Below are 21,112 nucleotides of genomic sequence, written 5' to 3'. Positions count from 1 at the left end.
TGGCCTGCCTCTCTTCCCCAACCACCCCCCCCCCCGCCCCGCACCTCGTCCCCTCTAAGAGGAGGACACAGCCCACAGGACCATGAGGAGCTCTGGCTCCTGAGATATTCTTGTCCATTTAGGGATGAGAAAATGAGGCTCCGTGAGGGGAAGGCACCACCCAAGGTCACGCACCCACTTATGGGGCAAGAAGAGGGCACCTAAGACATCCTCCTGACACGCTGACCTCTCCCTGGGTCTGGTGCTGCCTGGACCACCCTCCCTGGGGTCACTGCCTGGACCACCCTCCCTGGGGTCATCAGCACTTGGGAGGCACAGAGCAACCCCCGCCCCAAGCTCTGCCCAGACCTAGTCCTCACCCCTGTTCTAAGATGACCCCTGTCCTCCAAGTCAACAACAGTGGGTGTCCGCGGACAGCTCCCCCTGTCCCCATTTCCCCCATACCCTTCACCCCTTCCTCACTAGGGTCCTCAGTGGCCACAAAAAGGAAGCATTCTGTGTCTCAGTCAAGAAGCTTTATTGGTCAGGGAGTGAGGACAGGAAAGGGACTGAAGCTGGGGGACTGAGGCTGGGGAGGCTGGAGGCTGCGCAGCCAGTGGGGAGCCCCAGGGGGCTGGTGGGGGAGAGAGCCCTCAGTGGGTGCTCTGATGGACCTGCTCGCGGCTGGAGATGACCCTGCCGTCCTGCACCTCCTCCACAATGGTGCGCACCTGGCGGGTGGTCACGGCTGCAGGAGACAGACACTCGGGGTGGGTGGGGGCCCAGAGATCCTGGCTCAGCCCCCAGCCCCCTGAGCGGAGCCAGCTCTTCCCACCACGGCCACCTGTGTCCACGCCTCTGCTGGCCCCTCAACATCACACCCCTACATGTGCCGCTCCCCCCGCCCCGACCCTGCCACTCCCTCCCTCCCATCCTGTTCCCTGCTGGTGCCCCTGGCTGGGTCCTGCCTCGCAAATAAATGGTTTGATTCTGACCCTCTGCAAGAGGAAGACTGCGCAGACCAGATGCTAGTCTGAAATGGAGTCTGATTCCATTTCTCTGCAGTCTCCAGGACATGGATTTTGCCCCCTTCAGACAAGGATCTCCAAGACAAGACCCTGGTCCCCATCACCTCCCTTAGACTAGAGACCAAAGGGCTGCGACCTTATCTGCCTCATCAGACTGGGATCTGGAGGACAAGGATCAAGTCCCTTTCTGCCACCAGACAAGAGACTCCAGACACAAGACTGCCTTTACTCATCTGTAAGGTCCCAAGAGCAAAAAGAGTGAGACCATGTGCCTATCTCCCCACCAGATGAAAGTCTCAGAGCTGGGACCACGTGTCTTTTCTCAGCCTAGGATCTCCCAGGAAAGGGCCTTTTCCTGCCCTGCCCCCATCGGACCAGACAGTGTCTCCCTCATCTAATGAGGACCCTGAGCCCCACCAGGTCTCTTTCCCCCACCCCTGCTGAGGATCAGCCATCATTTCCTGGAGCTCCTGGGGTCACTCCCCCAGCAAGATACAGGTGGGTCACCTGCCTTGTACAGCCCCACCCTCAGTTACCAAAATGCTTACGTTCTTTGGTCTTGTACTGGGTCAGACTGCAAAAAAAAAACAAAGATTAGATGTGGGTCTGGGACTCAGCCCTGCCCCAGGCCCCCAGCCCTGGCCTGGTTCCCCAACTCACTGGGCGTCCTCGCCCTCCAGCAGGCGGCGGTAGGTGGCGATCTCCTGCTCCAGCCGGGTCTTCACGTCCAGCAGGATCTTGTACTCCTGGTTCTGCTGCTCCATCTCACAGCGCAGCTGAGCCAGCTGCTCCTCCACGCTGCCGATCAGCCCCTGGATCTGGGACAGCTGCATGCAGTAGCGGTTCTCTGTCTCGGCCAGGCTACCCTCCAGGGATGCTTTCTGCAGGGGAGCAGGAGAGACCGGATCAGCGAGGGTGCACAGGGCCCCCTCCAGAGCCCTGGGCACCTCCCCTGCCAGGCCCGGCGGCGCCCCTACCATGCTGAGCTGGGACTGCAGTTCGATCTCCAGGGCCTGCAAGGTGCGCCGGAGCTCCGAGATCTCGCTCTTGCCACTCTGCACCAGCTCGCTGTTGGTGGCCACCTCGCGGTTCAGCTCTTCCGTCTGCAGACAGGATACAGGACAGGGCAGCATGAACCTGGCTTCCCTTCTCCAAGGCGACCCCCATGGTCTCCATATGCTCAGCCCAGGGCCCACTCTGGACCCAGACAGGCTCCTGGACTCACCCCATCCCCCCAACTCCCCTCACCACGGCTACCTTCCTGACCTCCCTAGGCCTCTCAAGCCTCCTTCCAAACCTGACTGTGGGAGCAACGCCTTCTCATCAGCCTCCCACCTCCCCAAACCTAGAAGACTTTGAAAGGATGTTAAGTTTTATCTCTAATGCCTTCAAGAAGAAGGTACAAGAGTAGGAAATTTGAGAACCAGCCAGGACAGTAGCCAGGCCCGTGGTACTGGTTCCTGACTTCTTGAGGGACAGATGGAAGCTCCTGGGGTCTTGACCCTCTGGCTTTATTCCTGAGGGGGACTCCCCCTGACCCCATCAGATCCCAGTTTCAGGCAAGCTGCAGGCCTGTGAATGCAACAGGCGACCCTGACGCCCGGGATCTGTGCAGCTCACCATGCAGCCCAACGTGCCAGGCTCTGGGCTTACTGTGGGGGCTCAGGTCCTGCACCCCACACCCTGGGAGAGACCTCTGGTCTGCGGGAGCCCCCACCTTGCAGAAGAACCAGTCCTCGGCATCCTTGCGGTTCTTCTCCGCCATCTTCTCGTACTGGTCGCGCATCTCGTTCAGGATGCGGCTCAGGTCCACGCCGGGGGCGGCGTCCATCTCCACGTTGATCTCGCCACCCACCTGGCCTCGCAGGGCTTTCATCTCCTGTGGAGGAGGGGGTGGTGGGTGTGGGCATCCCCCGCTCTGACCTCTCACTCCCGACCTTCCCACACAAACTCTCCAGACCCCTCCCACAACATCTCCTTTGTTCTGCTCACCCTCTACCCTCTGACCCTCCAAATGACTTTTTTTCACCTGGTCTATGTGGGCTTTGCCTCCAATATCAGACTAGCGGTTCCCCCAGGATAGACTGTGTGCTCCCCCACTAGACTGAGGGCTCTCTGAAAATAAAATCTAATTCTTAGGCCTGAGCCCCCAGAACCTCCCATCTAATTTCCATACTTCTACCTAGGGTCCAGATTGGAGGGTTTGAGCTGGGAATCCTCCTCAATTATCTCCTGTCTGGTGAGGGAGGCCAGGACGGGCATAAGAGGCTTCTGTGGGCCCCTGGGAGACTCCCCAGATGCGGGGAAGCAGGGTGATACATGGAGAAGGCTGCCCTGCATGGGGAACTGGGCTCTGCAGACAGGGCAATGCTCTGAGCTAACCAGCCTGGATACGTGGGCGCACCCTGCCTTCAAATGATGAGGGGGTGGAGTGAAAACCAATCCCAGTCCTGGGGCCCTGAGACCACGGAGGGCAAGTCCCCACCCCCACCCATCTTCCTGACTCCTCTCTCTGCCTCCTGCCTCCCCTCCCTCTCTTCCATCACCTAACTAAGCCCAGCAACCTTCAGAATCTGCTACACAGTAGGACTTCTCATCCCAGTCACAGCCTTGGCACAGCAATGGAGCCCTGCCACCCCCTCAGCATCTCTTTGACCTACTGCCCCAGCTGCCTCACCTCCTCGTGATTCTTGCGGAGGTAGGCCAGCTCCTCCTTGAGGTTCTCGATCTGCATCTCCAGGTCTGCTCTGGCCAGCGTCAGCTCATCCAGGACCCTGCGCAGGCCGTTGGTGTCGGCCTCCACGCTCACACGCAGGGCCTGCTCTGTCTCAAACCTGCAAAGGGAACCAGAGACTTCCGTCAAGATGCTTGGACTGGCTGGTTCTGGCCAGCACCCTGCCCTTGAATGATGAGGGGGTATTTGTTCAGTTGCTAAGTCATGTCCAACTCTTTGCCACCCCATGGACTGCAGCACGCCAGGCTTCCCTGTCCTTCACCATTTCCCGGAGTTTCTTCAAAGTCATGTCCATTGAGTCAGTGATGCCTTCCAACCATCTCATCCTCAGTTGCCCCCTTCTCCTCCTGCCCTCAAATCTTTCCCAGCATCAGGATCTTTTCCAATGAGAGGGTGGAGTGGAAGCCATCCCCAGCCCTGGGGCCCTGGGACCACACAGTGCAAGGCCCCACCCCACCCAGCTTCCTGACTCCTCTCCTCTCTGCCTCCTGCCTCCCCTCTCTCTCTTCCATCACCTGACTAAGCCCAGTGACCTTCAGAATTTGCTGCTTTTGCAGCATCCTGGGCTAAGAGGTGAACTCCTTAACCCCTAGATTCTGGACCTTGCCATCAGCCACTGAGGAGGCTCCTCAGTGGGCTCCTCAGCCACTGAGGAGGCCTGGGCTCCTCAGTAGGGAGGGCTGCCCCCAGTTTCTCCCCAGACCCTGGTCAGGGCTCACTTGGTGCGGAAGTCATCAGCAGCCAGGCGGGCATTGTCGATCTGAAGCAGGATGTTGGCATTGTCCACGGTGGCCGTGAGGATCTGGGAAGATGGGAGAGTGATCAGGTCCCTGGGTGGGAGCAACTCAGCCCAGACCAGGATTCTGAGATGAGACTCTCCATCTGGGGGCCAGGATGTGGCTACCTTCTCTGGGAAGGCTCCCTTCCCACCCTGTCTCCCAGCTTTACTGCTCAACAGTTGGTGACAGAGGCAGGGCCAGCAGGAGTCTGATGGCTGATACTCCCCTCCTCCCTCAGACTTGCCTCCACCCCCCCACAGAACCCCCTTGCCAGACTCTGCCTTAAAGCAAAGCAGACAGCCAGCTGGGAGTGCCAGCCTCGGAATGCAGGAGAGCCAGAAAAGAATAGGAGGATGCCCCAGGCAGAAACTCTTCCTGAATCCTGGAAAGAGGATGGATGTGAGAAACTCCCTCTTATTACAATTGGGGATACAGTACTCCTGAGAGGCTTCCCGCAAGAGGAAAACTAAAGGAGCCCTCACCAAAGTGTAATTCCCAAATCAGAAGTCGTGACCTCTGCTAAGCCCTGACCCTACGCTCCAGCAGGCAGCCCTGCCCCAAGTTTGCTGAGCCTGTCTTGAGGACGCAGCAGGAGAGATGGAGAAGCCAGAAAAATCCCCAAATAAGGCATAGAAGTGGCCTCCTGAGGTCCCACCCGCTCTCTCCTGCCTCCTCCTCCCAACAGGTGCCAGCAGGAGCTCACCAGACCCCTGACACCACCTTAGCTTAGCCCTAAATCCCCCTCTTGTTCCAAGGAAAGCTGTGTCTGAGTATCCAGCAGCCCCAGGAGACCAGCCCTCCTCATGCCTCCATCCCTCTTATCCTACAACCACACAAGGTGGCAAAAGCTCCATGATGGGAAACAGGCTCCAGGGAGCCCCACAAGACCTACTTGTCCCTAGCCCAGTCTACTGTCCTGAAAAAGAAATCATAAGCCACATAGTGGCCCCAAGGTGGGCTCCCAGAGGCCAAGCTGGAGCCAAGCTGTCCTTGGCTCCCCAAGACCCTGTGGCAGCCCCCAGGCTGGGCTCCAGGCCTTGATCAAGGGCAGATGGCAGGGGAGGAAAAGCTGTGCCCCACCCAAGACCCCTCCCATCACAGCTCCTACCTTGTTCCGCAGATCCTCGATGGTCTTGAAGTAGGAGCTATAGTCAGGAGCCGGCCCCGGGGCCTGCTTCTGGTACCAATCACGGATCTTCAGCTCCAGCTCCGTGTTGGCCTCCTCCAGGGCGCGCACCTTGTCCAGGTAGGAGGCCAGGCGGTCGTTGAGGTTCTGCATGGTGGCTTTCTCGCCTCCCACCAGCAGCCCGTCGACACCTCCAAAGCCACCACCATAGCCACCGCTGACATAACCACCGCTGCCATAGCCACCGCCAGAGCTAAAGCTGTAGCAGCTAGAATAGTTGCTGCCTCCAAGGCCACTGCCCAGGCCGCCGGCAGACCCCAGCCTGCAGGAGCCCCCGCCCAGGCTGCCAGACACCCGGCAGGAGCGGGACGAGCCGCCCGCCAGGCCGGAGGCACCCTTGATGGAGCCGGAGGAGAAGTGGCGGATGGTGGTGGTCATGGTGGCGGCAGCAGGTGGCGGGGAGACACGGAGAGAGAAGGCTGGAGAGGAGAGACGCCCAAGGTGCTGTGACTGCCGGGGCTCACCGGCCTCCTTTATAGGCCCTGACAAGTGGGCGTAGCGATTACAACAGGCTCACTCCTCTGTTTCCATTCCCCTGGGCTTTCATCACTGCTGGCTGCCTGCCAGCTCCCAGGTGGCTGTGGGCCCCCTCCCCTCCCACCGTCAGGTCTTTGCATCATTTCTCTGAACCCTCACGCTGGGCGTCTGCATGTGTGTGCCTCTGGTCCCAGGCCCGTCACCTGTGATTCAGGCGGGCCCTCCAGCTACGCTTTCCCATGACCTAATACGGAGAAGAGGAATAAGAAGGACGTCACCGTCACGGGCCCTCCCAGGCAGCTGCCACCCCAGCCACACCTGCTTGGACCCTGTGTCTGGTGGGCAAATGGATTTGGAACCCAGGCTGCTCCCAGCCATACACCATGCCACACCTGGGGCTACCCCTGGGCAGCACGGGGGGCAACGAGCCCCGAGACCCCATCTTGCCTTGGACCCACCCACGGGGCTCAGCATGCAGCAGCTAGGTCAAGGTTGATTACCACCCCATTTACAGTAAAGGAAACTGGGGCTTATACGGGGAGGGTGTCCCTCTGCCCGACCTGACTCAGAACCTGGCTGGCTGGGTTTCATCCTTCATCCTTCACTGCACTCAGCCACAGCACCCTTCCTCCTCCCCGGGGGCCCCTGACATACTGGCCCCGCTTTTTGCAGAGCCCTGACGCCAGGGGAGCATGTTGGGGCCATGATTCCATCTGGCCAGTTTTCTGCTCCTGTCTCTATCCCTGGAACCCCCTGGGACTCTAGCATCCTTTCTTGACCTTTCCCCATTTTCTCTTTCTCAGATGGGGAGTTCTGGGCTGGAGCGGGCAAAGAAGAGCTTAGCTGCAGGCTGGGGAAGTAGCAGTTTGGGAGGGGGCATCAAGATAAGGGGAACAGGAAGAACTCTGAGGGGCAGGCCCCTTCCAGCCTCCCTACCCCTCCTGTGTCCCAAGAACCCTCGGATGTGGGGTATGTGGCTTCAGGTCCCAACCGGCTGGAAATCTAAAGGACACTGCCCAAGAAGACGGTCTTCCTGGGAACCCCCAACCCCCGCCAGTCTCCTCCCCTGCAGCCACCCCCAGAGGCCCCACCCCATCCCCTGAGCTAGCCCCTCAGGATGGGCCGGGTGCCCGCCCCACAGCCCCACCCTGACCTGCCCACCACCCTCGGTCCCAGGGTCCCGGCGGGCCCGCTGGGCGGAATGTGGTCGTGTCTCAGACTGCCGATGGCTTCCACTTCCCAGACAGGCCCAGACAGCCCCCGCCAGCAGCTGAGAGAGATTCCCCAATAGCCCTGCAGCTGCCAAGCCACCAAAGCAAACAGGACGCCCCCCCCCACGCTCACACACAGAGCGGCCACCCCGCCCCACACACCCCCAAGCCCAACAGAGCCCGTCTGGTTCCCTGGGGTGGCCATGCCCCTGCCAGCCTCACACCCTTCAGTGCCCTGGACCACTTCTCCAGGAAGTCCCCTGCCCAGCCCCTCTCCCTCTGATCTTGGCCTTGTAGCCGCCCCAGGCTGAGGCAGGGCGCTCTCTATAACAGGTGTGGCTCCTGGAAAGTCTATGGGGCCCTCCCAGGGGCCAGTCTCAGACAATGGGGGACGCAGGGACTGATTCTCAAAACCTTCCCCAAATGGTGGACTGTCCCATCCCTCTATCCTCAAGCATCCTGCCTCCCTCCTTTGGGCCCCAGGCCCAGATGGGGTGGGAGGACAGATTGGCAGGTGACAAGCAGCCCCAGACATTTAACAATGTCTCTCTCACCCCGCCATCGCCAGCCCACACTGCCCAAACCAATGACCAGACCAAGTCACAGGAGACATGGAACTTCAAGCAAAGCTTTAATTGCAGTCACTGGGACAAAGTCAGGAGGCCCCCGTCAGCGAGGGGCTGCGGGAAGCAGACAGAGAAATGCAACAGCTCTTGGGTGGTGGCCCAGACGGGCTCTCGGGGCGCGGCAGTAGCGTGCTGGGAGCTGGAGGCAATGGCTGCCCCTGGACCCTGGAAGCTGGGCTGTTGCAGGTGGAAAGGGGCCTCAGTGGGTGGAGCGGTGGACCTGCTCGCGGGAGGAGACCACCTTGCCGTCCTGGACTTCCTCCATAATGGTCCGCACCTGGCGGGTGGTCACCGTGCCTGCGGGCGGAGGGGGAGGGATACACACAGAACCTCAGGCTGGAGGCCCTCCCTGAGCCCCCCACACAGAAGGGGCCTCAGCCTCTCCCCACCCGCCCTGGGCAGGACGGGGCAGGCTCTTACCTTCCCGGCTGGGCTGTGAGACCAGGGAGGAGGAATACTGGGTGGACAGGCTGCAGGAAGAGGGGGAGCTGTCAGCCCAGGGGTGCCGGTGGGGAGTCCAGCCCCCTGGGAGGAGGAGCAGCTGGGGAGGCCGAGGGGAGAGAAGTCCCAGGAAATCGAAGAGAAATCACAGCGGGGAGGACACAGAAGAGAATGGCAACCATGGGGTCAAAGGGACAGGCCCAGTGGGCAGGAATAAAGAAAGTGGATACCCCAACAGGAGGCCCAGAGGCAATTTGCTGCCAACCAGGGATTTACAAGGAGAAGCTGAGCGAGTGTTTTTTTCCATATCCTGAAGGGCCCAACAAATAAAGTTCATTAAAACAGGAGAGACTGTGGTTAGACTACAGATGGACTTGGCCATGGTCACAGAGCAAAACGCTGGAATGACTGTCTGAGCATGGAGACTCCAGGATGTCCATGGCCCCTTTACCCCAGGGCCTGAGCACCCTCCCAACTCCAAACCAGAGCGCCACCCATCCTGGACAATGGGATCACCATCCATACAGTCACTGGAACCAGAAACCCAGGGTCATTGTTACCCGTTCCTTCATGCACTTACTCAAACATTTATTGAGTTCCGCCTACAAGCCACGCTCACCCCCGTGTTCAGGCATCCAACCCTGCTGTTTTTAGCTGTAACACATCCTCTGGGTGCACCACCTCCCCTCCCCTGTCCTCCACCTGCCTTATAGCAGGTCTTCTTCCCCGGTGACTCAGACGGTAAAGAATCTGCCTGCAATGCAGGAAACCCGGGTTTGATCCCTGGGTCGGGAAGATCCCCTAGAGGAGGGCATGGCCACCCACTCCAGGATTTTTGCCTGGAGAATTCCATGGCCAGAGGAGCCTGGAGGGCTATAGTCCATGGAGTCACAAAGAGTCTGGACCTGACTGAGCAACTAACACTTTCCCTGGCCTTACTCCCTGCTCCAGTTTCCTGACAGGTCTCCCTGACCCCACCCTGTCCCCTCAGACACATTTCTCTCTCTGTAGCCAAAGTGACTGTTCTAAGATGTCTTGACAGCCATGCTTCTCTCTACACAAAAGCGCCCCGTTGGCTCCCCAGAGCCTATACCATCTAGTGGGACCCCAGCCAGTGTTCTCTGCTTCGTCTCCTGCAAGCCTCCACGCCTCCTCCTGCCTCGGCTGGTGCTATCCGTCCCGGGTGAAGCCACTCCAGCCCACTGAGCAGGTGCGGGGTGCCCTCCACTCACTGGGCGTCCTCGCCCTCCAGCAGGCGGCGGTAGGTGGCAATCTCCTGCTCCAGCCGGGTCTTCACGTCCAGCAGCACTTGGTACTCGTGGTTCTGCCGCTCCATGTCACAGCGCAGCTCGCTCAGCTGAGCCTCGATGCTGCTGATGAGCCCCTGCATCTGGGTCAGCTGGGCTCCATAGCGTGCCTCGGTCTCCGCCAGGCTGCCCTCCAGCGACGCTTTCTGGGGGTCGAGGTGTAGGTGACTGGGGAAACCAAGCTGGGGCCCTTCCCCACGACAGAGCCCCCCAGAAGTGGGTCCCCAGGTGGTGCGGGCCTGTGGATGCTGCCAGCATGGCAGAGCGGGGCAGGGAGCCTCTAGTTCTCCCAGCGGGGGTCCAGGAGGCGGGGCCCACCCTGGAGCGGTGGGCACAGGGCAGGGAGGGGACGGCGGCCCTACCATGCTGAGCTGGGACTGAAGCTCAATCTCCAGGTTCTGGACCGTGCGGCGCAGCTCTGTGATCTCTGTCCGGCTGCTCTGCAGGGCCTCGGTGTTGGTGGCCACCTCGCGGTTCAGCTCCTCCGTCTGGAAGGCAGGATGGGCCCCTGGGGCTTGAGGAGGCTGGCAGAGGTGAGGTAGAGGGCAGAGGCCACCCCCGAGCCCTGACCTCCCAGACCCGCCCTTCTCCGGCCCTAGAGGGCCTCAGGCTCGCTGGTACACACTGGTGCTTGCAGGATTCATCTTGTCCTGCGGTCGTTTGCTGCTTCCTTACTGGGCTGCAGGCACACGCAAGGGCAGGCCCTGGCCTTTGCTCTGGGTGTTGTTCTTACTGGGGGCATAGGAGTCTGCATCCAAATACACACCTGCCTACGAATTCCCGGGCTGGGGGGGTGTCTGGTGGGGTCGGGAGATCTGGCTCTGCTTCCCTGGCCCCCGTGAAGGGCTATGTGAGCTTGAGGCCTCTCTGAGCCTCACAGTCTCCCCCTGAACGTGATGGTTTGGTCCCAACTGGTTTCCAAAGGTCCTTCCAGCTGGGAATCCACATCTGCAAGTTTTCCAGGCAGTGCCCAGCACAAAGCACCACGCACACCTGTGTGCATATCTGCTCACGCGGGCTGCCCACCTTGCTGAAGAACCAGTCCTCGGCATCCTTGCGGTTCTTCTCCGCCATCTTCTCATACTGGTCGCGCATCTCGTTCAGGATGCGGCTCAGGTCCACGCCGGGGGCAGCGTCCATCTCCACGTTGACGTCCCCGCCCACCTGGCCTCGCAGGGCATTCATCTCCTGGGCAGAGAGGGATAAAGGAGCTCACTCAGTGCCATCCTGGGGAGAGTGCCTGGGGCTGCCTTCTCATTCTGGGAGAGATGATCGCAGAGGACAGACACAAACAGGCCAACAGCTCCTCACCCTGAAGGTGGCGATGGATGTGGCCATGTCTCAAACGCGCACGGCTGTGGATGTCAACAATCTCCCCCAGCGCACACTTGGAGGGTGGACTTCGCCCAGTCCCAGTGGGTGCTGGGGCAGGAGAGAAGGCAGCTCCTGGTCACACTGGGGGATAAGCCAGGACAACCTCACTCGCTGCCCTGACCCCTCACTTCGGGCCCCTACCACCAGCCACGCAACATAAGCACAAGGAAAGCAGCCCCTTGCTGGTACTGGGGGAGTCAGACCTCACTAGGAAATGTGAATCTGCTCAGGGATGCATCCCCAAAACCAGCCTCAAAATCAAGCAGAACCACTTGATGAACTCCTGCCATTCGGGCATTAGGCTCTCTCAGCTCAGGCCACCCCAGAGGTCTGGTGAGAAGGAAGCCACAAGGCTCATCAGTCCCCCTGCAGGGTCTTGGATCCCTACCCTTGGGTTAAGCCTTGGGGTCCCTAAGAGGTGGGAGAAGTGTCAGAGTGGTGGCGTCAGAGCTGGTGCAGACATGGCTCAGGCAGACGGGAGGGAAGACCCACCCCCGTGCAGCCTTGGATAAATTCCTTAACCTCTCTGAGCCTCAGTCCCCTTGCTGGCAAAGGGAGGAACTGGCTCCTTTCTCGCAGTGATGCTGTCGGTATCAGCTGAGATAATTGCTGTGAATCACTTGGAATGCGCTGGGCAGTGTTATGACTATCACTATTACAATTAATCATAATAATTAGCCGGCGTGTTCTTAGACCGATTGGCCCATTAGATAGTTAACTGCCACCACATAGCAGGCTGTGCCTCGAGGGATAGGGAAGTATCTTTCCAGAGAGAGGGCCCTCCAGGCCTCAACCAGGGCCCTCTGAGGGTCTCCCAGGGTCAGAGCCAGGAACGCATCAGAGACAGGAATTGGACGGAGAGCGTGGCCTTGGCCCAGGAAGATGTGGGGAGCCCAGCCTTGCCTGTTCCCAGGCAAGTCTCTCCTGCATCCCCGAGCTGGCCTCACCTCCTCGTGGTTCTTCCGGAGGTAGGCCAGCTCCTCCTTGAGGTTCTCAATCTGCATCTCCAGGTCGGCTCTGGCCAGGGTCAGCTCGTCCAGAACCCTGCGTAGGCCGTTGATGTCGGCCTCCACGCTCATGCGCAGGTTCAGTTCCGTCTCATACCTGCAGCGAGGGGAAGCATGAGGCATGGAGTGCCCCGAGGACACCCTCATACACACAGAGAGCTCTGTGGGGTGCAGAGCCGGACCGCACCAGCCCCCTGAGCCGCCTGGGAGGCCCCGACTCACTTGGTGCGGAAGTCATCAGCTGCCAGGTGGGCATTATCGATCTGCAGCACCAAGTTGGCGTTGTCAATGGTGGCCGCCAGGATCTGGGGAACATGGTGGGGCTGGTGAGCAAGCACCCTTGGCAGCCCTGGGAAGGCCTTGCAACACCCCTCTGACAACCCTTTGGATAGTGAGCTGGAGTGAGCGAGGTGAGGGCCCCTGTGGTCTCCTCACGAGGAGAGAGGGCATGATACCCAGGTATGGATACCATGATGCCAGTAGAAAGACCCATATGCAACCCTCTCCCACCATGAGAGTCACTGCCCAAGCTGCCTGGGCCTCACTCCGTCTTCCCCAACTAAACTCACCTCTGGGCTCAGTTGCCACCTCCTCCAGGAAGCCCTCTTCCATTCCCTGTCTGAGTCCTTCCTCCCCATCATTCCTCCCCTCGGTCCATCTCTCTTACATGGTACTTCTCACAAGTGCAGTTTTTTCCATGACTTTTTTATGTGTATTTTTCTTCTCTTCCACTGGTCTCTGTGCTCCAGAGGAACATGGCCTGGTCTCACGCCTGTCTCATTCTGTTTGGAATCCCCAGACCTGGGCACAGTGCCTGGCCCAGAGTCAGCCCCCAGGAAACATTAATTTAATTAAACAATTAACGAAATGGTTATTAAAGCTATGATGGGTCCCACATCAAACCTTAGGCCAAGGTTTTCTTTTCCCACAGGGTCAGCTGGGAGGTTCAAACGACCACAAGGAAAGGGAGAGGCTCTGGAAGGAGCAGAGGGTTCGTTATTATTACTGCCGCTGTCATTATTGGTGTGAGAACACCTGAGAGGCTCCCTTCAAGGGCCGTGGGGGAGGGGGAGGGGGAGGCCCCTGCATGCTGCCCGGAGGAAGCAGAGAGGAAGTCTTGGCAGATGAGCTGGGTAGACTTCGGAGTTTTTTAAGACTGAGGGTTGAAGTGTACAAGGTCTAAGAGGGGGCAGCCCCAGGAAACTCAGCCTGGACCTCAGAGCCCACTCGAGGCCCTAAGTTCTGTAAAGACTCCCTGGGTCAGGCTCCGTTTCCAGACTGAACCCAAGAGCCAGTTTAAGCTGGCCCCAGGGCCTCAGTGGGCCCGTCTGCAGCCTGCAGACTTGCCCTACCTCCCACCTCCCAGTCAGGAGGCTGATGGGGCCCAGCGAGGGGGTGGTGGTGAAAACCGCCGAGGGCCAGTGACTCAGCGGCCTGGTGTGCGGCGCACTGGGGTCTGGCGGTGAGGAGCTGGCTGACCCTGGAGCTCGGGAACACTGACTCACCAGGGCTCCCCTGGGTTCCCCACTGCCCAGACCAAGGCCGGTATCTGGCCTGGCACTCCCATCGGTGCGGCTTCCAGGGGGCAAATGCAGGAGTTCCCTTCCTGGCCTGGGTCCCTGGCAGGAACCGGCAAAGCCCCTCACAGGGCCACAGGCCTGGTTCTCCACCAGGAAACAGAGCGGGCTGAGCCCAGGCCAGCCAGCCCCTAGCCTAGCTCTCCCCAAGCCTGGCTCTTGAACCTGTTTGACCTCTCTCCTGCCTCTGGAAACTGCAGCCCTTTAGGTCCTTCCAGCAAGAAGGTTTGTGCAAAAGACCCAGGTGTGACATTTACAGAATGCCAAGGTCACGAGTTCATAGAGATCAGATCAGAGTCTGTGTGCTGCCTCTTCCATCAGACTAAGTTAGAGAAATTTCTCTCCTTGAGAGCTTCCAGTCTAAGTAGGAAGACACAGCTCCTTTTCTCAGGGACCACCCCGCCCTGCTCTGAGAACTCTGCAAGGAGAGACAGCATCTGCCCTTAGGGAACCCCGGCGTGAACATCGTGGAAGGAATGAGGAAGACCCATAACGAAAACAGCTGGGAGAATATGTCAAACTCAGTGAAATCAGCACAATGAACACAGTATAGACTGAACCTCAAAGTACAGAAAGGACCCCAAGATCTGAGGACAAAAGGCAAGTGCCATCCAACCAAGAGGACTGCCTGGAGGAGGTGAGGCAGGTAGCAGGGGAGCAAACTCAGAGGGGAATGGAATAGTGAGAAGGAGACTTCCAGCTTCATCTCCCAGCAGCCACACCAAACTCGTTCCCACTTCTATGCCTTTATCCACACTGATCTCTATACCTGGAATGTCTTCTGCTGCCCTCAAGGTTTTGAAGACTTCCCTGACCATGCCTCCATCACCCACACCAAATACCCTCCCCCAGGAAGAAGGAACTCCAAACAGCCTCCCTTCGTGGGATGCCCTCCAGGCCTGGGGACCAGATCTGGGTTCCAGGGCAAGTGAGAGAATGAGTGAATGAATGGATGAATGATGGAAACCTAGGCTGGAGGAGAGATGTTGGCAAAGGTCCAAAGTTGGGATGTATGAGTCGGAAGTAGATACTGAGGACAGAGGGCAGGGAGTGCCCACCTTGGTCCGAAGCTCCTCGATGGTCTTGAAGTAGTGGCTGTAGTCTCGGGCGGGCCCGGGTCCCTGCTTCTTGTACCAGTCGTGGATCTTCACCTCCAGGTCGGCATTGGCCTCCTCCAGGGCACGCACCTTGTCCAGGTAGGAGGCCAGGCGGTCGTTGAGGTTCTGCATGGTCTCCTTCTCACTGCCTCCCAGCAAGTTGTCGGCCATGCCAAAGCTGGAGCCGAAGCCCCCGCCCAGGTTGCAGGTGTAGCCCCCACCATAGCCGCCCCCCAAGCCCATGGAGAAGCGGGACGAGGACATGGACATATTGCCGGAGCTGCCGACTCCCAGGAGGCTGGGGGCCCGGCAAGCACCCCCAACACGGATGGAAGACATCCGAGAGAAACCCCCGCTGGGCATACACAGGCCCTTGACAGAGCCGGAGGTGGAAAACTGGCGGATGCTGCTGGTGGTGGCGGCCATGACGTCCACAAGTCAAGCGCAGGGTCTGGTCTGGACAGAGACCCCAAGCAGCCCTTTATAACCAGGCTAACGGGGGGCTGGGCCCCTGGCCCTTGAAGTCGGAGCCAAAACCCCAGCTGTGTAATTTGCTTCTGTACAAGCCGCCTAGGGCCTGGGGCTCAGGCTGGACACCCTGAGTGCATCCCCGGGCCCCCTCCCCTGCCCAAGCCTGGCCTGAGCACGATGGCCTCTTAGCCGCCATTGTCTATTAGAAACAAAGGTGGTGTTGGAGCCGCAGCCCCGGGGGTAGGGTGATCCTGCATCCTCAACCGCAATTAGGCGGCTGAGCTCATTCTTGGGGGAGTCCGGAGAACCCAACCCTGGGAGCCAGAAAGGGCCTGGGACAAGGCTCCACAGGCCCGGAGCCTGGGGCTGCTCTGGCCCCCCACCCAGCATTCTTGGATTCCAGGGAGAGGGTGGAGAGATCCAGGGGGACACCCTCCCCCACTCCTTACAGTGGGAGCGAGTCAGCCTCTGACCTAGGGGAGCCCCCAGCTCTCCTGGGATTACTTCCAGCCCGTGCGGGAGACACAGTTCCTGGCCAGGGGCTGCCCTACCTGAGAGGAACAGTCGCAGCTGCTGACCTGAGGGAACCCTGGATCCAAGCCTTTCAGGAAGTCAGTTCACTGCTTCGGTTGCCTCATTTGCAAAATGGGGTAACTCCTGCCTCCTAGGGTCTTTGCGGGAATGAGTCAAGCAGGGGCCGAGGGAGAGAGGGAATCCGAGAGTTGGTTAGGGTGACCGCCCCTGCTCACCCTACCAGTACCTACGGAAAGACGCCCCCCAAGGGCCCCCAGAGGAGTTGCTGAGCGCAGGAGAGGCAGGACCTGCCGGGCAGCCGCACCCTGGGGAAGGGCGGCCCCTGCAAGGAAAAAACACAAGCCCACATCCTGGCGACTGGCACCCGCCCGCTCCCAGCCTGGAGATTAGCGGCCTAATCTTGGCGGTGCTAATGATTTAGGCGCTGCCAGGACCCTGGCGTCTGTGTCTGCACGGGGCCTGTCTGAATGAGAATCTTCCAGGGGTGGAGGGAGGCACGTGGGTGGCCTGGGCTCTGGGCCCACACACATGGGGACAGGGAGGGAGTCCGGGTTTCATGCAGATCAGAGCTGGTATGCTGAGGTCAGACTGCTGGAAGGACTTCCTGCCTAGAAAGTGGGTGGCCTCGCACGCAAGGGTGTCTCCTTGTTGCAAAGTGGGGACTGCACGGGCTACCGAGAGGGGACAACCAGAGTTTATTCTGCTCCCACCCCAACTGTAAAGTCTGAGGGTTCCTGGGTGTGGGGAGCAGGGTCTCAAGGTCAAGATTAGGGGGCAAGGTCAGAACACCAGGGCTCTTCCACAATATCTGGGAGGACTTCCTGCTACTCCAGGACAGTCTGGGGGAGGGAACAAACGAACCTGCGGTCACCTGAGTGGCTCAGAGGCCACCCTTGCACCAGCCACTCACCCCCACAGAGAAAGAGCTTCCCCTCCTCGCTAGAGCCACCCTCCAGGAACCAGCCCCCAACCCCCGCACCAGCAGCTGACTGCCCTCCTCTGTCCAGACAGGCCTCCCTCAGTTCAAAGAAGTGCATATGAAGCAGAGCCAGAAGCCTGGAGAGAGGACCAGGCCACAAGGCACCCACCACCCACGCCCTGCCTCTCCAGAGCCTGCATCCCATCTCCAAAGTACCCAGACGTCCGTCTTGAAGCCCAGTTTGAAGGGACAGAGAGTTTCCTAGACTTTTCTCAAAAATCACCAAGGCCCCACCATCACCCCGTCACTCTACCCTTTCCCCTGCTGACATCAGGCTATGCGCCAAGGGCAGGGCCTAGGTTTCCCCACACCAGTGACTCCCAGGCCCTGTGCCTCTGGCCTTTGGAGACTCTGCCACCTCTGGAGCCCCCCTCCACTTCTGTGCCCACCTCAGCCCAGAAAGGCCTCACTTGCAGAAGTACAGGCCCAGCTCAGCCCCTCTTCCCAGGTGGAGGGGCGGAGACAGACCCCAGGAAGGCCTCCCTGGCTCTCTGGAGAGTGTGGCCATCCTTGGAAGGCCTAAGAAGACCCAGACATGCTTCCTTCACAGCTCCGGACAGCCCTTGCCAGATCTCCCCAATGACGCTGTTAGGAAGCCAAGGCCCAGGGTTTCTGAGCAGCCAGCAGGCAGTAGGCAGGGCAGCCGGGCCTGAAGCCAGGGCCCGAGCAGTGCCCACTCTCCGTGCCAGGGAAGGAAGGGAGGCCTGGCAGGAGCCAAGGTCCTCTCGGCCATGACTCCTCCTGCCCAGGCCTGTCCTCCACCCCCAGCAGGGAGAGGCCTCTGGCAGCCGGAGGGGCAGCGCCAGGTCCACACCCCCTGCAGCTGTCAGCAGCTTGGCCCAGAGGAGGAAGAGGTCGGGAAAAGGAGGAGGCAATCCAGCCCCAGAGGCCGCTGGGAGTCCAGCAGAACAGGGAGGAGACAGGAGGAAGAGACCCCGGGGAGACAGCTGAATCCCCCCAGGGTCCCCACGCCAGCCCCGGGCTTGACCAAACCTACAGGCCCTGGGTCTCCTCTCCAGAGGTTGCTGAAGAGCCAGTGCGTTCTCAGCATGAGTAGAACAGGCCTGTCTCAGACTTGAGCAGGACTAGGGTATGCGGGAAGGGCCCCTGGGACTACACCCACCCTATGGTGTTGACGGCAGGTGCAAGGTGATCTGGGGGCCCCCGTATGCAGTTGATGCTCAACAGATGCATATCAGGACTTCACTGATGGCCCAGTCAGTGGTCCACCTGCCAATGCAGGGGACACAGGCTCGATCCCTGGTCTGGAAACTACTGTTTCCAGTTGCTGTTGTTCAGTTGCTAAGTTGTGTCCAACTCTATGCCACGGGGCAACTACTGAGGTCGAGCTCTAGAGCCTGTGCTCTGCAACAAGAGAAGCCACCACAATGAGAAGCCCACGGACCGTTAACCAGGGAGTAGCCCCCACTCGCCACAACCAGAGAAAACCTGAGCGCGGCAATGAAGACGCAGCACAGCCAAAAATAAATTTTAAAAATACATATATTTTTATTAAAAAATAGATGCATGTTGATGTTGACAAACATCTTGCCACATCAGCCCAACTGACCTTGGCTCCTGCAGGCCCCCCCAAGCATTAACTGTCACCCTCCTAGGGCAGTGCCCACCCCACCCAGAACCCAGGACACAGCATGTATGCATCAGGTGCTCTCTAAGTGTTCGTTGTTAGGAACGAGGACCCTGGACCATGACTAGGGTGGAAGACAGGGACCCAGGAAGGGACTATTAGGGCTATCTACCCTCCCTCCAAGGAAAGAGTCCATATCAGGTGATGTTGGGGAAGTGAGAGGCCCAGGATGGGGGGGTGGGCTCCCAACTGGGACCTTGGCTTGACTGATGAAGAGAACACCCCAAAACCTTGAGGGTTCTCAAAGACCTGGACCCTACCCCCAGAGCCCGGCCACCAGGGCCTGTCTGCTTGTTTCCTCGTAGACACTGACCCCCTCTCAGCTACGGGGACCTCGCCCAGGATGGGCTACAGAGGGTCACCAAGGACGCCCTACCCCTCACCTCACCCCGAGCACCCCCACCCCTGGCCAGGAAGGGCACCCTGGCCCGCTGTGCTTGCCTGCAGGTGGAATCCTCTTCTCCTAGTCTGTTTCCTCAGCCTCTCTCCTGAGGCCCCAGGGCCGCCCTGCCCAGATCCACCCTCTAATGATTTGTGTCTGGCTCCAAAGAAGGCCCCACCCTCTGCCTCCCCAGCAGCCATGGGAGATGCGAACAATCTGGGCCCTCAGGAGGCATCCAATTAGGACAGTCAGAGGCAGGGGGTTCCTCCAGTGCCCCCACACACACCAGGGGCTCCCAGGGGCTCCCTTCCCCCATGACTGGTTTCCAGGAAACATGCTCCCAGGGTGGACCCAAGTTGGGACTCAGCCACCCAGGATACCGCGCCTTTCCAGGCAAAGCCACATCAGCTGTCCAGGGCCCCGTCCCAGCAAGGGCCCAGAGGCCTCAGCGCCCAGAGCAGGAGGAGAGGACTAGGGAGGCCCCGAACCAGCGGGAATGGATGGGGAGGAGGTCCGGGAAGGGGAGCTAGAGAGGGGCACAGGAGGGAAAGGACCAGCTTCTCCCCTCTGCCCCCCTTTCTCTCCCCATCCACCCCTCCCCTTCCTTGGCCTGAGGTAGCTAGGGGGGAGGATGAGAAGGCAACAGATCGGGGGGTCCCCTTTCAAGCCTGGGGCTCATCCCCTCCCCGCTTTGCCCTGAAGGCTGAAGGAGAGCTGAGAGCCTTCAGGAACCAACTCAGAAACCCCCAAGGGGCTCCAGACTGCCCATCCTCAAGACCCCAGCCTCCCAGGCCCCCGGGCCCTGCCCCACCTGCCCACTCGACTTTCCATGCCCCACGAGGCTGGTTGCTCCTGGATTAATTCACCCTCACCGGTCCCTGCTCTTCAACACTCTCAAGTGATTTCCTCCAGGGTATGTGTGGCCCAGGTTCCCTGAGAAAGGGGCTTCATCTCCCCCGTCAGAGCGGACGCTTCCTAGGGTAAACGTTCTGTCTCCCCACTCAGACTGGGAGCTCGCTCGGGGTGGGCGCTGTGTCCCCCCGTGTGATGCTCTGAGCTTGGTGCGTCTCCTTCCTCCGACCTGACACCACCGGCGGGAAGGGGGTCTCTCAGGTCTTTGATCACCTGTACTACGTGCATCCTCAGTCGCTCAGTCATATCCGACTCTTTGCAACCCCAGGAACTACAGCCCACCAGGCTCCTCTGTTCATGGGATTCTCCAAGCAAGAATACTGGAGTGGGTTACCATTTCCTCCTCCCCGCCTCCCGGGGTTCGTCCCAACCCAGGGATCGAACCCACGTCTCCTGCCTCTAGTTCCTTGGCAGGCAGATTCTTTACCACTGCGCCTCCTCTGATCACCCATCCCACCACAAGACGATCCACATGCCTGACCAACAAAAAAAGAGAGGAGCACACCTGTGCAGAGGCCTGGGCCCCATGGAATACTCTGTCCCACATGAGGCACCCCAGCTGCTCCTCCCCTTTAAAACCTGCCCCAAGCCGGCAGCTTCACAGCCCCCTGGTCCTGCCTCTACCCCAAAACCCAGGCCCTGGGCTTGTTGTTCAACATTTCAGGTGTGATTCACTTTCTCCAGTAAGGTTCTGTTGGGGAGGAATCACAGCCCCTAATCTTCTCAACCCCCACGATCACTATTCCGCCCGTTATGGAAAGAGCTCGCTCGGGAGGCCAACTCCAAGAGCCTGGATCGATGCAGACTCTGCTGTGGACAAGTCACAACCCCTCTCTCAGCCTCATCTGCAAAACGAGGCTACTTGGTTTCCATGACAAACTCTTCATGAGGCTGACATGAGACAGCGGCTGGCCTCAGGCCTTGTGCACATTTGGGATTTGGAAGGATCAGCGACTCCCAAGCTGGCTGGGTGAAGGCTCCCAGGGTGAGAGGTAACCCTTCCCTCTGCTAGGCAGATGTCCCCGTCCTAACCTCCAGAACTGTGTACCTTATATGGCAAAAGGGACTTTGCAGGTGTGATTAAGTTAAGGAATTTGCATTCCTTAACTGGAATTTTCTGGATTTTCTGGTTGAGCCCAATATAAGCACATGCATGAGTGCTAAATCACTTCAGTCATGTCCAACTCTTTGCGATCCCATGGACCATAGCCCGCCAGGCCCCTCTGTCCATGGGATTTCCCAAGCAAGAATACCGGAGTGGGTTACCATTTCCTACTTCAGGGGGTCTTCCCTGACTCAGGGATCAAACCCGTGTGTCTTACATCTCCTGCATTTGCAGGTGGGTTCTTTACCACTAGCAGCA

The 21,112-nt window shown here is 59.5% G+C and overlaps 2 protein-coding genes across 5 annotated transcripts; both read right to left on the bottom strand.

Moving 5' to 3' along the window:
• Positions 1–500: 500 nt before the first annotated feature.
• Positions 501–6,368, bottom strand: LOC122441883 (keratin, type I cytoskeletal 17). The gene is made up of 8 exons (XM_043468972.1): positions 5,629–6,368; positions 4,461–4,543; positions 3,685–3,841; positions 2,725–2,886; positions 1,985–2,110; positions 1,668–1,888; positions 1,556–1,581; positions 501–727 (listed from the first exon to the last, which is right to left on the bottom strand). The coding sequence occupies exons 1-8, from the start codon at positions 6,082–6,084 to the stop codon at positions 633–635; spliced, it is 1,326 nt and encodes a 441-aa protein (XP_043324907.1). The 5' UTR covers positions 6,085–6,368; the 3' UTR covers positions 501–632.
• A 1,644-nt stretch (positions 6,369–8,012) lies between these two features.
• LOC122441865 (keratin, type I cytoskeletal 42) lies at positions 8,013–17,375 on the bottom strand. 4 transcript variants are annotated; one of them, XM_043468942.1, is made up of 10 exons: positions 17,197–17,375; positions 15,846–15,965; positions 14,785–15,279; positions 12,372–12,454; positions 12,090–12,246; positions 10,795–10,956; positions 10,131–10,256; positions 9,694–9,914; positions 8,441–8,490; positions 8,013–8,317 (listed from the first exon to the last, which is right to left on the bottom strand). In XM_043468942.1, exons 3-10 carry the CDS (start codon positions 15,247–15,249, stop codon positions 8,220–8,222), a joined length of 1,362 nt encoding a protein of 453 aa, XP_043324877.1. In that variant the 5' UTR covers positions 15,250–15,279; positions 15,846–15,965; positions 17,197–17,375; the 3' UTR covers positions 8,013–8,219. The 4 variants fall into 4 exon arrangements, with proteins under 4 accessions (XP_043324877.1, XP_043324890.1, XP_043324883.1 ...); XM_043468955.1 differs by having other exon boundaries at positions 17,218–17,375; XM_043468948.1 differs by lacking the exon at positions 17,197–17,375 and having other exon boundaries at positions 15,846–16,147.
• Positions 17,376–21,112: the final 3,737 nt, after the last annotated feature.

The sequence above is a fragment of the Cervus canadensis genome, chromosome 1 (assembly GCF_019320065.1).
Source record: "Cervus canadensis isolate Bull #8, Minnesota chromosome 1, ASM1932006v1, whole genome shotgun sequence".
NCBI lineage: Eukaryota > Metazoa > Chordata > Mammalia > Artiodactyla > Cervidae > Cervus > Cervus canadensis.
This window is presented reverse-complemented; position numbering and strand designations above follow the sequence as displayed.

What these genes read in the sequence shown, in the direction of transcription:
- LOC122441883 (XM_043468972.1), bottom strand. Translation starts at nt 6,084, where the DNA reads ATGACCACCACCATCCGCCACTTCTCCTCCGGCTCCATCAAGGGTGCC. An exon ending in AGGACTGGTTCTTCTGCAAG is followed by an intron (nt 2,111 to 2,724) that starts GTGGGGGCTCCC and finishes TCCTGTCTGCAG; the next exon opens with ACGGAAGAGCTGAACCGCGA. An exon ending in TGCAGTCCCAGCTCAGCATG is followed by an intron (nt 1,889 to 1,984) that starts GTAGGGGCGCCG and finishes GCTCCCCTGCAG; the next exon opens with AAAGCATCCCTGGAGGGTAG.
- LOC122441865 (XM_043468942.1), bottom strand. Translation starts at nt 15,249, where the DNA reads ATGGCCGCCACCACCAGCAGCATCCGCCAGTTTTCCACCTCCGGCTCT. An exon ending in GCTGATGACTTCCGCACCAA is followed by an intron (nt 12,247 to 12,371) that starts GTGAGTCGGGGC and finishes CCCTCGCTGCAG; the next exon opens with GTATGAGACGGAACTGAACC. An exon ending in TTCAGTCCCAGCTCAGCATG is followed by an intron (nt 9,915 to 10,130) that starts GTAGGGCCGCCG and finishes CTCGACCCCCAG; the next exon opens with AAAGCGTCGCTGGAGGGCAG.